The 17,558-nt window shown below is 46.4% G+C and overlaps 1 protein-coding gene across 2 annotated transcripts in view; it reads left to right on the forward strand.

Annotated features, from left to right (window-relative positions):
- TMEM266 (transmembrane protein 266) overlaps positions 1-17,075 on the forward strand; it is a 141,632-nt gene extending 124,557 nt beyond the window's left edge. The window contains exons 10-11 of one of the 2 annotated variants that reach the window (XM_074285269.1): positions 11,777-11,839; positions 15,877-16,560. In XM_074285269.1, coding sequence (XP_074141370.1) covers positions 11,777-11,839; positions 15,877-16,481 — 668 coding nt within the window. In that variant the 3' untranslated portion in view covers positions 16,482-16,560. Of the gene's footprint in view, positions 1-11,776; positions 11,840-15,876 lie in introns of both variants that reach the window. The other variant, XM_074285268.1, reaches the window with a different exon arrangement.
- The last annotated feature ends 483 nt before the right edge of the window (positions 17,076-17,558 follow it).

Genomic DNA, 17,558 nt, shown 5'->3' on the forward strand with positions numbered 1-17,558 from the left:
CACTGCCAGGTACAGACCAGTTCCCAGGATTCCCGTCACAGGTGATTTCTCTCTCTTTTCTGCATGGAACTTCACTGTCAGAACTGCCTCTCCTCCTCCTCCTCCTCCTTCTTGGGGATCTCAATAATATCAGTGGGGATTACAATGATGCTTGAGGGGCACTATGGCTTGCAGAAAGAGCTAGCCTCAGAACCACAAAGACTTGTGCTATTTCATCATGTAAGGAGACACACACAGTCATGGCTCAGACTTCTCTCAGCCATTCCCAAGGCATGTGTCCTTATGTATACATGACATCATGGGACTATCTTTCAGGACACTGGCAGACCCACCTTGACAGATTCAGAATGGATTGAAGAGGGTTGAGGGGAGGGGTAAAGGCCCATTAAAGGGGGACTGCTCCAATAGAATCACAGACTTCCAGAGTTGGAAGAGACAATCGGTCAATAAGCACTTATTAGGCACCTATTATATACCAGGTACCTATTGTGTGCCAGTGCTAAAAATTGGATATACTTAGAAAAGCAAAAACATGGCTTCTACCTCAAGAAGTTCACAATCTAATGGGGAAGATAATATGTAAGCACAAAAATATAGAGATAGAAGGTCGTCCTGAAGCAAAACAATAGTTTTGGGGGGATCAGGAAAAGTTTCCTCCCAAAGTTGGGATTTGAAGTGAGACTTAAAGGAAGCCAGAGAAACTAAGGCTGGGAAGGAGGGAGAAAAGTGTTCTAAGAGGGAGGACAGCCAGTGGAAAAGTGTGGAGTTGGGAGAGAGTGTCACGTGTAAGAACAAGAAAGCCACAGTTTGTAAGGGGCTTTAAATACCAAATTGAGGGTTTTATATTTAATATTTGGACAGCTAGATGGTGCAGTGGATAGAATACCTGCCTTGAAGTCAAGAAGAATCTGAATTCAAATATGACCTCGGATACATAACACTTACCAGCTATGGGCCCCCAAATGCCTTACAAAAAAAACAAATTTAATTTATAAAGATAATAGGGAGCCACAAGAGGTTACTGAGGAGACAATGACATGCTCAGTCCTATGCTTTAGCAGCTGTGGGGAGGACCTCTCTTAATTCTGGGGTTCTCTCTCTTGTTTGTAATCATTCCCTATTTATCCTGTGGATAAGTATCCACATATTTCTTTGCTTGTAAGACTGTGAGCTCCCCTAAGGCAGATGTCTCTTTTTGTATCACTCACATTTAAAAGTACATTTACTAAATAAATGTTTGTTGACTGACTGTTGACCAGAGGAAAGCTCAAGGGGAGGGAAGACAATTGGAAGTGAATATGAAGAGAGCCAGAACTATGTGAGTGGGGAGAAGGCAAGTGAAAGGTGTTGGGAGGGTAGAAATGATGAGAATTGGCAATGAACTGGATGGGGGGAGAGGGTGAAAGTGAGAGTTGAAAGTGACTCCAAGATGGCCAGCCTGGGTTACAGGAAAGTGATGGTCCAAGAAGTCCCCATGAATAATAATGAAATCCAGGAGACAGGAGAGTGGGATAGGTTTTGGAGAAATGACCTTTGCTCCCTTCATATACTCTGGTAAACAAGACCCAAATTGCTCCGTATTCCTCAATTTCCTACAAAGCATCTCTGAGTCCAATTTTCCTCCTGGCCTGTTTCTCCCTCTGTGACTGACCTACGTGCCATGTCCCAGTTCCAGCTTCCACACAAGCCATCCTCATCCCCCATCTTGCATTTCCTCATTCCCCCATCGATACAGAAGGCAGATGTTTCCAATTTTGAGTTCATCTGTCAACTATTTCACAACCAAGGGCCAGAGTCTTTGAGAGCACTGACAAAATAAATAACTGGAGAAAATCTACACCCATATCATGCTTTTCCTCTTGCTCAGGCTCTGGTCCATCGGTAGAGTTGAAATAAGTCTTTCCCCACTCTAAACATCCATTGTGGAGTCACTGAAACTGTTTTCTCGGTTGGCATCTGGGAAAGGCCCATGGAGGGAGACCCCACAAGACTTGGAATAGCTGTCTGGCAATTCAGGCTGCTCACATGAAGGAATGAAGGAAGCCCTGGCTGGCAACCCCACCTCCAAACCAACTGTGCTTTAAAAAGGCTCACTGACATATGACAGCAGAGAGCAGATGCAAGGATTAATGCGCAGACACATGGAGTGCGTGAGGAAGGAGGAATCTGAGATGACCCTACGGGGTCCATGAATCATCAGAAATGTAGCAGTACACAGGGACCTAGCTGGGAGGGACCTTAGAATGTGAACAGAATGCTACAGTGGGAAGATGCCTAGAACCTAGAATATGAAACTTGGAAGAGGACTTAGAACTTAGATCCTAACAGGTTGGAGTTGGAGGGAAATTTAGAGCCCAGAATGTCAGAACTAAAAGAAACCGCTGAACATAGATTTTCAGAGCTAAGCAGTTCCATAGAAGGGAGAAGCGAAAGTGAATAAGCATGTATGAAGCACCTGAGCCAAGAGCTGTGCTAAGCTCTTTTACAAATATCTCAACCCTAGGGTTTAGATGCTATTATTATCCCTATATTACAGTTGAGGAAACTGAGGCGGACAGTGGAAGTGTCTTACCTGGGACTATACAGTTAGGGAATAGAATGGCATAACTTGGAGGGACCATAAAGTGTAGAATGGCAGAACTGGGAGGGGGCATGGAACATATAACATAAGATATAGCTGGGAGGGCCCTTAGAATATAAAACCTAGAATGTCAAAACAAGAACACCGTAAGCACAGTGTCATAGCTTGGAAAGACTATGGCACATACACATAAGATGGGAAGGATCTTAGAATACAAAATGTCAATGCTAAAAGGGACTTTTGAGTCCTTTTAGCTCCCTCATTTTACAGATGAATAAACAGAGGCCCAGAAAGTTAATGTAGTAAATTAACAATAGTCAGGTTGAAGCCCAAGCATCCTGACTCCCAACACTGACAACAATAGCTACCCATTGCTGATTGATTCTGCTCAGCTCAAAAGCTACTTCAAAGCTCTTTTAGATTTTGATTCTGCGCCATTTCCAAATCACCATTAACTATAACCAACTAGGAGACTTGATTTTGTTGGAAAGAGATAATGAGGGGCTGGAGGCTGGATGGTAGAATTGTTGTTTCCAAAGAAAGGGGGAATATATTCCAGCAGAATTATGGGAACTATAGTGATAGGCAAAGATGGGGCCAGCCCAGAGTCACCAGGCTTTGTCTTTGGTACCCACATAGAGAGGGGGCATTTCTCCATGGAGATATCAAGGCCTGAGAACCATTTCAAGATGGAGCCCTTACCACTTCCTTGGCCTGGGTTCCTTTCTCTCTATGGTGCAGTGGTCCTTTTTTGTGTCTCCCAATGTGTCTGATTCCACCACTGCATCTGGGTAATGGCATCCAACTAGTGTGGACTGTCTGGACCAAAGAGTTACCCCCAGGATCATCACTGGGATCACCTTAGAGTTTCCCAGCGTGTCTGTGTCCATCCCTCATAGCCAGCATGCCAAAATTTGTCCTAGGTACCAGAATTCCCAGTTATGGTTCTAAAGATAGGACAGGAAACAAGACAGAGCATGGCAGTGTGGGGAGAACAGCAGGGACTTTGGAACCAGAGGCCTAAGTTCAAGACCTGGTCCTCCAACCAACTAGCTGCATAATCTTGAACAGCTTTCTTCCCTCCATTTTCTCTGCTATAAAAATGAGAATTAAATAAGATAAAATAGATAATATAAAGTGTTTCATATGCCTCATAGCACTGAATAAAGTGTAAGCCAGGAGGACGCTGTCCCTTCCAGCTCTGATGCCCTCTGTCCTGAGACCAGTCTACTTTGAACCATGCTAGGGTTCAAAACAGCCACTACTTGCACAGTCCCTGCTACTGTGGAAAGTCTGAAAGAAATGTGATGAAATCAGGAAGCTTCTTTGTCACCAGCAATCTTTCAGCATCCAGAGGGAGTGGAAGTGGTGAGATCTGAACAGAAATTCTTCCACCCATGGCCAAGCCTTTCCAGAACAGCCAGGGGAAGTTCCCCTTCCCCCCTCACCCCCTACTCCACCCCATCCCTCACCCCAAGCTGCCGACTGGGTCTCAAGCAGACAAACGCTGGCTGGTTTCTGTTCAGACTTGCTCCAGCCCAAGTCCTTTAAATCATCTTTAAAACCCAGGGCTGCAAAGTCCCAGGCTTCAGGGACTGCCAAGTTCACAGTGCCCCAGTGTAGGCATTAATACTTCCCTCCCAAATTTATTAGTCTTGAAGCTCACCCATAATGAATGAATTACAGTCCCCAGCGGGTGTAGCCACGTCGGCCCGTATATCATCCCAGCCCTTGGAGTCCCATTCCACCATACTGACATTTCAAAATCGCAGGAGTCGCTCTGATGGAGGCCTTGTCCATCTGTCTCCCCCGCCAGCGATGAGGCTCTCTGTGCTAGTGATTTTGTTACCTCCTAGAGGGAAGGGATCCGGGTGAGGGGCCAAAGGTCAGAGGAAGAAAAGTCACAGTCTTCTGCCAGGGCTGTGAAGCATAAGATAGAAGGGATGGCAGAGAACACGCAAACCAAGAGCTTGTCTCTTGGAGGAGGAGGAAACTGAGGTCCAGAGAGAAAAAATAACTCTTCCAAGAGGTTTTATTACTAGAAACATAAGATCCTTATAGATAGAGACTGTCTCTTTTGTGTTTATATACCCAGTAATTAGTATAGTGCCTGGCATACCAAAGGCTTTTAATAAATGCTTTTTCATTCAGAGTCAGTCAAATAAGAAGTAGGGAAGTGAGAAGTGTACTGAATTTGGAATCAGAGAACTTAGCCTCAAATCTTGATTAAGCCAAGTACTTTTGAACTGAATTTTTTGTGCCTCAGTTTCCTCATTTATAAAATGAAAGGATTGGATGAAGTGAGTTGTAAGAGTCCTTCCAGGTTTAAACCTGGTGGTCCTAAGAAGCAGAGCTAGAATTTGAATTCAGCTCTTCAGCCTACAAATCCTTTGCTCTTCCCACCTGGATAGGCTACCTCTAGCTCAGACATTCGATGACTCCGTGTCACTCTCAAAATCCTTTGGATTTTTTTTTATGCCAAGCTCGGAGTCAGGATTCCTGGGTTCCCTCCCAGACTCTACCAGTGACTCATGCCACCTGCCCTCACCAGCCTCCACTCCCTGATACTGCAACCATGGGCAAGTCAGGCTGCTTTCCCCAGGGGGCAAAGCTCATTAATGAAGGCTGTCAGCTCTCCACTTGACTGGGATTTTGGAAGGATTAATGAGGCCATGATTGCAAAAAGCTCTGGGTGCTGAGGAAGGAAAGTATCTTGAAGGTACAAAGGAACAGAGCCGTGGGCATTCTCTGTAGCCATCCTGCCCACTGCCAAAAGTCCCATTGGCCCAGAGGCTTAGGATTTCACATTCCAAGTTGGATCCAAGACAGTAAGCATTTCTTAAGTGCTCACGGTATGCCAGGTACAATGCAAAGTGCTGGAGATACACGTACAAGCAAAAGAAACACAATCCCTGTCCTCAAGGAGCTTACATTATAAAATTATTATAAAAGAGAGTTGAAGAAGGGATGGTATGTGTATGGTAACAAAGTCTGTAAGCAGCCAGATATAAAATAAACATACTAGACCTGGGCCCATCTCCAAAACAGGGACCCAAAAGAATCTCACTAGTGGGTACAACTACTTCCCTTGGCTGCCAGGAAGTCAATTTACCTCTGAGCCTCAGTTTCCACATCTAACAAATGAGGGGATGAAACTAGATGATCTTTCGAGTCTCTTACATCACTAAAGCCATGATCCCACAGCCCCAGAGTGGACAGGAGGGGGGATATTTGCCTCTTCTCAGAAGGCCCTAACAGTTCTTCAGCTATGTTTCCTATAACTGAGCGAGTTGGACTAGATAATGTCAATGATCCCTTCAAATTCTAAACCCTGGGATTCCATGTTAGGTGGTTATGGGAAGAGAGTCATCAGAATCAGGAAAAACCTGAGTTCAAAACCTGCCTTGTGACATTACCTAGGAAAGTCGCTTAAACTTTATTTGCCTCAGTTTCCCCACTTGTAAAATTGGGTTAATAGTCGTGCCTCCCTCCCAAGGCTGTTGAGGATCATATGCAATCACTTATAAAACAGTGCTCTGTAATCCTCAAAGTACCCGATAAACATATTAACATGATCCAAGCACATCCACTGAGAGGTGTAGAATATGGCTTGGATGGAGCTCAGGAGGCCAGGGTTGGAGGCCGGCCTCAGAAGCTCATTGACATTGGCCAAGTCTCAAAGTCTAAGTCTGCAGCTCTGTAAGAGGGGGATCGTGGTATCCACACTTCTCACTTATCAGAACAACCGCAAAAATATAAATCCTTCATCCCTATGAATGGAGGGGATGGGAGCAGCCCAGATGTTCTCCACTCCCTGGACTGAGCCGAGGTTTGAAGGAAACTCTGGATTTTAAAAGGCCGAGGGGAGGAGAAAGTGCAAAGTCACAAATGCGGTAGATGGAATGTTATGCGTGAGCAACAGCAAGAAAGCCAATGTTTCTGGATTGTGCCAATATGGAAGGGAAGCAGGGAATAAATCTGGGAAAATGGGAAGTAGCCAGTTTGGCTGGACAACAGAGAGCATGAAGGGGGTACTCAGTTGGAACCCAGTCATAGGGGGCTTCAAATACCAAAGGGAATCCCTTTTCATTCAAAAGGGATTCTTGGAGATGAAAAAGTCCTCAAAGCTCTCAAAAAATGACTCTCCGAGAGTGAATGTTTGGGCCACATGACACTGAGGGTTGCCCTCAAATCCCGATGCACCCTCTGCTGCCAGCTCATGCAGCAGCCCTGCCACATAGGCTGAGCTAATTCACAGCCACCACAGCCAGGTGATTCCAGGGCAGCCCCTGCCATTGGGGCATAGCTCTGATTATCAGGAAGTCCTTCTTTAAATAATCCCAGGACACGTTTTCCTTTATACCCAGGCAAGTTGGGCTGCCCCCACCGCCACCAGAGCCTGTTATAAGGAGAATAGTTCCTTTGTCTAGAAAAACATCAACTGAACAACAGAGAAAAGCTGATGGACCTGGGAGGGACGGGGCCAAAATAAAAGCTGTAAGGCTGGAGGAGCACGAGGATGCTTGGAACCACTTAAGAGCCCCTTCCTCCCTTTTCAAATGGTCGTAAAAATGTGCACAAATGCTATTCCAAGCTGGCCTGTTGGCAGCCGCAACACTGAAACCATTGAGAAGATGCTCGCAGGCCGACCTTGACAGAAGTTGGGATGGGGGAAGGCAGGCAAGAAGAACTGGCGTCTTCTGTCTGGGCTGGCATTTATGGTAGCACCAAATTTACTGTTTTTACCTTGGCCCGGAGACCAAAATAAAAGATGAGCTCAGCAGAGGGAAAGGATTTTTCTCTAAATAGCTTTTTCTTCCTAAATTGGGGCAGCTTTCTCTTCCATGCCCACATCCCACCAAGGGACCAACAAGGAAGGTCAGGGGGCCAGACTATGAGGGCACTGCTCTTTTGGCCAGAATTAGGTCATTTCAGCTTCTGGGAGAAGGACCTGAATGGGTTTTCCAGTTTCCTACAAGTTCTTTCTTCCTTCAGATAATAACATTTGGGGGAGATGGGTGTTCCTGTAATGTCATCACAGTAAGGTCCACCAGGTTAACAGTAGTATATCCCAAAGAATTCAAAATGAACATCTTGCAGATGAAGAGGAAGGGTACATGGCAGGTGTGAGCAAACTGAACCACAGAGTCAATGAAAAACAACAGAGAAACGTACTGTTCACAAAAGAGATGATCCGGCTCTGTGGCAAGCTGAAGAATGGCTGGTGGACCATTCAAATGCTCCACAGGGATACTTGTGATATCAAGAGAAATTAAGGAAGCCTAAGTTGGGAGGACCCCTTCTATGATACCCTGACATGATGTCATAGGCAAGAGGCATATAAAATAGGCAGGGAGAGATGGGTGACACTCTGCACCACTGGCGGGAATGTCCACCTCAGTGAGATCACAGATCCGTGGGAATATATACAGCAATAAGAGAACTCCCCATTTGGAAACAAAATATTTACAACAAATCTCTTACTTGTAGAACCCGTTGTTGGGTCCTCAGAGAGATAAAAAGATCAGCTAAAACTTGGCCCTGTCCCCATGGAGCTTATGATCTAATAACAGCACAAGACACCACCACCCAAATCACTGGAAAAATAATGAAAAGACTGTTCACCATTTCATACTAACACAGAATGAAGGAGACTGAGAAGGATGAGACCTAGCAGGAGAGAAGACTGAGGGATGATGGGATGAGCAAGAGGAATTAGATTCATTCTGCTTGACCTGATTGGGCAGGAATAGATTTGATGAGTGGAATTGGCAGGCAAATGTTGACCTGATTCATTTTTTTCCACTTAATAGTATTTTTTTTTCAAGGTAGTTTTCAACATTCACTTTTGTAAGCTTTTGAGTTGCACATTTTCCCTCCTTCTTTCCTTCCCTCGGCCTTTCCCAAGACAGCAAGCAATCTGTTATAGATTATTTATGTACAATCGTTTTAAACATATTTCCATATTGGTTTTGACCTGATTTAAGAGGAATATTTCTCAAACTTAAGACCTATCCCAAAGTGGAATAAGTGGCCTCCGCGGTGAGTTGTCTATCACTGGAGGATTTCAAGCAAAGATTGGATTAATACTTGTCAAGGACGTGACAGAGGGGATTCCTGTTCAGGTATGAGTGGTCCGCCATCTTTCCAACTTTGCCATGCTGCCGTGGTTTCTAGAATGCATAATCTTAGAACATCACAAAAGAAAGTACTATGTGATAATTCATTACAAATAATTTCGGGGAGGGTTTCCTGGAAGGAAAGGCATTTGAGTTGGCTTTTAACGGTTAGGCAAGAGGAATTCAGCAAATCCAGATGAGATGGGTAAACATTCCAGATACAGGGAACCCAGGATCTGATCTTTAACTCTCAAGGCCTTTCAGCCCAGGCCCCTTAGCTCGGCAGGTTAGGGGTGGAGTGGTGAGATCAGTTAGGTTCAGTCCTGGTTTCGTCTGTTGTTGTTCAGCCATTTTTAAAGTCGTGTCCCACCTATTGTGACCCCCTTGGGGGTTTTTTTTGACAGAACTACTGGAGGGGTTTGCCTTTTCCTTCTCTAACTCATTTTACAGATGAAGAAACTGAGGTAAACAGGGTGAAGTGACTTGCTTGCCCAGGTTGACCCAGGTAGTAGGCATCTGTGGCCAGATTTGAACCCATGAAATATCTAAGCTACTTCCTGCCCTCAAAGTGTTTATTATATACTTTAAAAGCGCGGGAGGGCTCCTCTGCCAGGGAAGCACTTTGTTTTCAATCATAGCAACTCATGATGCTATAAACTTAAACGGCGGCGGAAGGGTTGCCATCTCTACCTGCGGAAGCAGCGTCTACACCTGCCAAATCCCTATGAAGTATGGAGTATGTTCCCAGGCTTTGGGGGGATGCTTAGGAAATGTCAGGGCTTTATATAATCCTAAAGGAAATGCTTCTTCACTCTGGGTCCCTTTCACTAGTGAAGTCTGCACCAGGGGCAAGCACCTCAAATCAGGCCGGTTTGGCAAAGACAGGGGAGATTTCATACCAACATAGAGGGAAGGAGCTCAGGCTGTTTAGCCCAGAGAGAAGGCTGAGGGATGATGGGATGAGCAAGAGGAATCGGATTCATTCTGCTTGACCTCGTAGGGCATTTATGTATCATGCATCTTATGTGATTACTAAATCTGTTGTTTCTACACCGTCCAAGGACTACAGGGGCTCACTATATCAGGCAACCTGAGCCAACATCCCCGCCACCTCGCCCTGGTTACGTCGGTGCTCGAAGTAGTAACGGTCCCCATTCCCATTTGCCAGGGACTATGAAGGAGATGCCGGCCAAGCTGCACGGAAGGGCGGGGTACCACTGCCCTCCTTGCCGCCCCGCACGCCATCCCTTCCTCCGTCCTGCCCACCTTTCTGCTGCCGGCAGCGCTCGGGTTCCTCCCTAATCCCGGGGGGGGGGGGGGGGGGGGGCAGCTCCCGCCCCTTTCCCCACCCGCTCAGGCAGCCGCCCCGCGATGGGGCGACGGCTCTTAGAGCATGAATTACGGATGGGCACAAAGAAGCGCGTTTGCCTTCAGCTCCGGGCAGGAGCGTCGTTCTGCGGTCCGGGGTCCGCCCCCGGGCGTCTCACCCGCCCCTTTAAACCTTAGCTGCGGACCCAGCTCTGACTGGAGGCGCCGAAGGATCAACAGGGCCCCAAAAGCTTTCTCAGCCCGGCGCTGCCGGGAGGGCGTGTCCGGGGCGCCCTCCGCGGAAAACGTCCGCTCCCCTCACCTGCAAGCACCGGGAGCCTCCGGAGCCGGGGGGAGGGGGAGGGGAGGGTCCTGCGGCCGCCCCTCCCCCACAGCACTCAGAGAGGAGGCTTTTAGAGCCTCGGCTAGACTCCGGGCTGGCCAGAGAGGCTCCCTCTCAGAGGACGAGAGACGTGCCCCCAGCTTTCACGGCAGCTGCCCCCCCAGCCCCCGCTGCAAAGGGGAGGCCGTCGGGCCCCTTGCCTCGCGGTTCCTCTCGGGCTTTTCAGAGATCTCTTTCTCCTTCCCTGAGAATCCGAGCTCGCTGAGGGATTCATTTGTTTCCCGGAGCAGGTCCTGCTACTCCATTTACTCCCTTCAGCGATCTGCCCGTGGACCGCCTCAGGATCTGCCTTAGGTCCCCATTTTTAAAATAGGATGACATTTTCAACGAACTTAAAAGAAATGTTTCGACATTTTAGCAGAATCCTTCTATTAGTCAAATATCTGATTTATGTCAAAATCCGGAGAAAATAAATCCTAGGAGAGATATCGATAAACCTCAAAATCTAAAAAGTAAATCTACAACCTAAAAAACAAACTAAGCAATGCGTTCCCCCTCGGAAAAAAAAAAAAAAAAAAAAAAAAAAGATATTTTTAAATAAAATTAAGAAATGCATTTATAAACAAAGTTTTTTTTTTGACCTGAGAGATCTCAGGTTAAGAAACTCCGAAGTCTCTGCCGAGTGTCCCCCAAACCCGTCCCCGTGCTGGGTGTTGCTGGGGAGACCAGGGCTAGAGCACACACGCAAAGCGCAGGCTCTTGGGCGGGGGGATTGGAGAGGCGAGATATCCACGGGAGACCGTGAGGGCACGAGAAGATCCAGGCGCGATAAGTCACTGGATTGCCTCTAGCCGTGAGTTGTGGGATACATGGAATACTTAGTACCTGGGGAATCAGGAAGGGGAGAGGGAAGTGTTGGGCTGGAGCTATACAGTTATTATTATTATTAATATTTGTATGCTTTTATATACACTTGTATACAAGAAAGGGAGGATGTGGGAGTAGAGCTAGAGCAGGATTGAGAGGAAGAGAGAAGAGCTGAAGCCAGCTGGTAATGGTTTAGGAGAGTCCATTGTTAAATTATCGAGGTGGGCTCCGAAACCAACAAATGCTACAAATCAAGGCTCAGTTTATTGTTTTGTTGATTTTCTAGACTTAAGGAAGCGATGGAGAAAATATTAGCTCAGATCAAAGTGTGTTTTACATTTATTCTCCAGCATGCTGTAGTTTCCCCAATAAAGTGCAAGCTTGTTGAGGGCAGGGACCAATTTCGGTTTTGTCCTTATATCTCCAGCATCCAGCACATAGTGGGCGCTTCATAAATGCTTGTCAAACAAACAACCGAATGAATGCCTGCCATAGCAGGGATACTCCATAAACATTAAGGAACCCTTAGCAGTTTGCCTCTCTGTCTCCCCCTCCCAGAAGCCATGGTGAAGGATGACATGAATAGCTACATCAGCCAGTATCACAATGAGCCTAGCAGTGGTAAGTCTCCTTTCCTGAGCCCTGACCATCCAAATAAGCCCAAATTTGGGGCAGCCATGAGGCAGATGTCATTATTTTCCAGATTCTGTCTTCTCCTTTTCTGTGCTACCCACGGGAACCTCAGCAAAAAGCACGATGTGAATGTTCCAAGGGTAAGACCCTACCTCCTCCCCCTGATGGTCGTAGCCTTGAATGACAAAGTCCTCAAGAGAAAAGCAGCAGCCCATAGAGTCTGACCTCCGGGACAGTGCAGACTAATGTTTCTCCATTGCAGGCATTTTCAGATCTTGGGACTTGGGTCTGGAAGAGAGCTTAGGATCTAATTCAATACCTTTATTTTAGAGATAAGGAAATTGTGATCCAAAAATACCCTACGTCAGCCCATCAATGGCAGATTCAGGATTGTGAATTTGGGCTCAGTCTTATGCTCCTCAAATTCTTGTCGAAATCTCTTCAAGCATAACATGTTATTTTTTCCTCCTGAACATCATGTGATCCATGAATTCAGTTTCTGTATGACTTGTACACGAGATCCTAGAATACAAACACAGCCCTTGAGTCTATCTGAAAGCAAGCCCAAGGAGTGATGACCTCAAAGTAAATACTACCTGAAGAGGATGAGGAGATGATAGAGAAAGTCAGAATGAGAAGATCCAGACTGTGGGCCAACACTAAGCTTTAGCTTGATTTCCTCTAGCCCTTCAAGTGACTTTATTCTGGATCCAGCTACATACACCCCAGAACCATTTAGTCACCCCTTCCTGTCTTGGTCGCATTTAGCACAGAGCCTCTAGAGATAGAAGGATTGATAGAGCAGATAAAGTGTTGGGAACAATGGTTAATCCGATTGTTAAAGGACAAATAGGTAGCAAATAAAAATACTCTGAAGCTAACCTTGAATAGCTCGTAATCTCTGAGTAATAGTCACCAATAGGTGACCAAACCACTCCGCCTCTCTCATCCTCTGTCTCTCCTCTCCTCTCTCTCTTTCTTCATTGTGCTTTTCTCACTTTCTCCATTCCTACTTTCCCCGAATTTCCCATAATTCTTTAACATATAGAAATGAATTTTTTCAAATGTTTTATGTTTTTGTAATATTTTGTTCTCAATTTTAAAGGCAAGTGAGTTAAGGAATAATTCTATAGGAATAAGAAGATAGAAGATAGATAGATGGATGGATAGATAGAGTTTTGATTTTTATATTAATATGCTGCCCTTAAATTTTTTCTGATGATTGGGGATCCTAGATAGAAAGACTCTTGACCCCACAAGAAGTTAAGCTAGCATCTCCCATTCACTCAAGTATTTGGGAAAGTAAGGGTACCTAATTGATAAAATCACATCTCTTGGACCCAACAGTTGGCAAAGTTGGCAATGGCATATTCTTGAACAGGGATTTCTCTGTCTTGGACTCGCTCACTTAATTTTCAATCTCAGAATCTCTGAGCTCCAAGAGTTCCTGGAGGCCATCTAATTAAACTCACGCCCAATCAAAAATTCTCTCTATAACATTTGTGAAGAGTGGTTACTAAAGCCCCACTTAAAGATCTCTAGTGATGAAAAGTTCCCTGCTGCCCCAGGCCACCTGTTCCACCTTGGACCAGCTCTTAGTATCAGGAATTTTCTTCTTCTGCCCAAAATCTGCTTCTCATATATTCTTTGAAGTTCTGGTATCTGGAAACAAGAACCGCCTACTTGTCCATGACAGCCCTTCCGATTCTTGAAGATGGCTCGTGTGTGTGTGTGTGTGTGTGTGTCCTATTCCAAAAGCCTTCTCTTCTTCAAAATGGACAGTACTAATACCTTCAACTGATCTCTCCATAGCAGGATTTCTCAGCCTAGTTAATTTGCTCTGGATGTGCTCCATTTTGTTAATGTCTTTTCTAAAAGATAGTGCCCAATCAATTCAAATGACCTTGTGATGGAGAGAGCCATCTACACCCAGAGAGGATTGTGGGAACTGAGTGTAGATCACAACATAGCGTTTTCAGTCTTTTTGTTGTTGTTTGCTTACATTTTGTTTTCTTTCTCATTTTTTCCCTTTTGGATCTGATTCTTCTTGTGCAGCAAGATAATTGTGGAAATATGAATGCCTATATTGGATTCACATATATTTTTACCATGTTTAACATGTATTGGATTGGAGGAAATTGGAAAGAGGGAGAGGGAGAGAAAAGAGGAGAAGAGAGGAGAGGAGGGGGAAGATAAAACAGATTGAACCTTGGCAGGTGATTCCCTTTCTTAGGAATGAGAAGCCAATATGAGAAACTGACAAAGGGCAGTCAGGCAGAAAGCACCAGCCCTGGAGTCAGGAGGACCCGAGTTCAGTCCAGCCTCCGACACTTCCTAGCTGTGTGACTCTGGGCAAGTCATATAACCTGGATTGATTCCCCTACCCAGACATCTCCCCCAAAGAAGGAGAACCAGAAGAGAGTAGTGTTATGAAATCCAGAGAGGAGGAAAGAGTGGCTGACGTTGGCAGAGGTGGCTTAGTGGTCAAAGAGAAGGAGGACTGAGAAGTGGGCATCAGACCTGGCAGTGAAGGGACCTTTGGCACTGGAGGGAGCCATCAGGACAATGATGGAAGTCTCATGAGCCTCCAGAGAAAGGAGAGCAGATAAAGGCAGCTAACAACTTTCTCCAGTGGTTTAGTCAAGAAGGGAAGGAAGGAATGAGATAAAAGCTGAAGTGATAATAGGCTCTGGCATTAGACTTCAGGAGGCCCGGGAATGCTGAAGGTTAGGCCACGTCACTAAATGTCCCTCACCATGGCCGGGATCGGGCTGGGGTGCCCATCGCCCTTTTCCCAAAGAGAGAACTTTTCTCTCTCCGGAGTGAACTTAGAAAATGTCTAATTTGAGTGGTCAGCCTAAGTCTCTCCTCACTGCGGTTTGGAGTCAGTCTGGGTGACCTGCTGGGGGACAACAGCACGTTCTGGCCCCCACCACAGCCCCGCCATCTCCATGCTCCCCCCGCCCATCATTTATTCCGAACTGCCTCCACTCACCTGACTGGGCCTTCCCACACTCCTATTCTCTCAAAGAGCACTCAAACTCATAAACTTCCAGGCACTCAATAAAGGCTGCATCTCCATTAACACTCACCCCTCCCTCCTCCACACCCAGACCACTTTTCCAAGCAGTAGCTAACACCAGCCCTGTGACTCCTTGATGATGCCCTTACAAAGGCTAGGGGAATAGCTGGCGTCTACGCCCACCTCTCTGTCTCTCTCTGTCTCTGGGTGTGTCTGTCTCTCCATCTCTCTGTCTCTCTGTCTCTCTGTCTCTGCCTCTCTGTCTCTGTCTCTCTGTCTCTCTCTCACACACCCAGCTGTTTTTCCTCTTCTCCCAACTTTTGACATATATGTATATATATATATATGTATATATATGTATATATATATATATATGTATATATATGTATATATATATATATACATATATATATACATATATATATATATATATATATATTCCTTTCACAGAAACTGTTATCTCCTCAGTCGGCCAGACAACAAGCATTTATTTAGCACTTACATTATCCCAGGCATTTGTGCAGACATCGGGGATGTCATCTCAAAAGGCAAAAAACAATTCCTGTGCTCAAGGACTATCTAATGGGGAAGCAGATGTGCAGATACTGTACAGAGAAGAAATATTACAGTGGAAGTGGAAGTGAAGGTAGCTGAGGAGGATAGGTACTAGCAATAAGAGAGGTGGAGGTGGGCACCGAAGAAAGGCTTCTTGAGGAGGTCAGGGAAGCTGGGAGGCAGAGCAGAGGAGGAAGCAGAGCATTCAGCCTGGGCAGTCCAGAGATGGGGGATGGGATGGCGTGAGCAAGTGCCATTGAGAGGACTGGTGTCCCTGTTTCTCAGAGCACATGGAGGGGAATGAAGCAGCCTGGGAAGGGGTCAGGTGACGAAGAGCTTTAGAGACCAAACGGAAGCTCTCTATCTGCCCCTGGAGGTACTATGGAATATATAATGTGGAGGGCCATTGGCAGACGCTCTTAATTCCGACTTTCCTCTTTGTCTACAGACAGCGGCATCCCGGAGCCCGCCATCTGCGTCATCACCACGGCAGCCATCGACATCCACCATCCCGACACCTCCTCCGACCGATTCACAGCAGATGTGCCCCTGAAACTAGGGAGCAACGGCACCTGCCCCAGCATCACGTCGGGGAGCGTGTCCTGCTCCCTGGGCAGCTCCGTCACCTGGGCCCAGAGCGACAGCAGCCAGACTCTGGGTTCCTCCACAGACTTCAGCACAACTCGGGACGAGTCGTCGGAGCTCTGCCCCTTGGAACAGGGAGGGCCCTTCCCCCCGGGGACGGCCCCCCAGCCCCAGGTCAACAGTACTGTGGTCCAGGAACTCCTGTCCTCCTTGTCGGAGGACTCCTGCTTAGCACAGAAGGGCCTGGACCTGGTCAATCTCAGAAGGCCGAGCCCAGCCAGTTCTGCTCTGACCAGCCCGGAGGTGGAGCACAGGGTGAAGGTCTACAATGAGAAGAACCAAGAGGGCTTCACCGTGTTCCAGATCAAGCCAGTCATCCACGTTCAGCCCAACCCCGCCATGTTCGAGGATAAGTACAAGGCTTTGGACTCCAAAGAGCAGAAGTCGAACCAGATCCCGGAGTCCTGACGTGTTCTGAAACGGGGTTCAGGGAGGCCAGTGTGGGTAGCGGGGAGGGATTGGAGAAAGCGGGGAGGGGGGGGGAATGGGAGACAACCGTGTGTGGGGACCATTACCAGCAGGGCCTTGCTCCTTGGGGGACCGGAGAAGAAACCCACTTCCTCCGGATGCATGAGTCCTGAGAGCTAGCACAAATCCATTCTGTCCCAACTTCCGAAGGTCCCTCCGCCGGCCCCTCTGCACTCTACAGTGACTTCAGGAGCCGTTCAGGTTCTTCAGACTTCATTCTGGGACCTGGAGGCGGGGAGGGTGGACTCTGGGGGGGACGGGAAGGGGGACAAGGATGGGATAGCAGTTGTTTTTTTAAAGTCATTTTTACAAAGATTGTTGACCTTTATGTCTGGGTCTGGCTTTGGCAGGGGAGAGGACAGCTGAGTGTCAAATTCTTTCTCTGATTTCTTACATTTTCTTTGTACACAACAGCTCTAAACCCCTTTGTACCAATACTGTGGCTGGGTTTTATTTATTTTATTTCAGTGTATTTTCGACCTCAAAAGCCCTTTTCAGAGAATCTTCTGGAAGGTCAAGACAGAAGAAATGGTATCTGAGGCTGTCTCTGTTTCATTGGACTTCCAATCTCATATTTCATAGTTCTCATATTTCTGTCTCATATGTCATAGTTCTCATATTTCAGTCTCGTATCCGGGAATATTCTGAAAGCAAATCTTGGGACAACTTAGTAAAATCTAAGAGGGTGGAAATGGGGAAGGGGCTACAACTTTGCAGCTTTAATAATATTAATTTTTAGAAACCTAGTTAACTTACAAAGATATTAAGGGAAAAGAGAAAGGGGAAAGGGGTTTCCTGCCTTGGACCAACTCGGTAAAGTCTAAGAGGGTGGAAATGGGGAAGGGGCTACAATTTTGTGGCTTTAATAATATTCATTTTTAGAAACATAGCTACAAAGATAGTTACAAAGGGGAAACCTACTTAAAAAGATATACTTTGTGGCTTTAATCATTATTCATTTTTAGAGACATAGTTACAAAGGGGAAGGAGAAAGGGGAAAGGTGCTTCCAATTTTGG

The sequence above is a fragment of the Sminthopsis crassicaudata genome, chromosome 2 (assembly GCF_048593235.1).
Source record: "Sminthopsis crassicaudata isolate SCR6 chromosome 2, ASM4859323v1, whole genome shotgun sequence".
In the NCBI taxonomy this organism is placed as follows: Eukaryota; Metazoa; Chordata; class Mammalia; order Dasyuromorphia; family Dasyuridae; genus Sminthopsis; species Sminthopsis crassicaudata.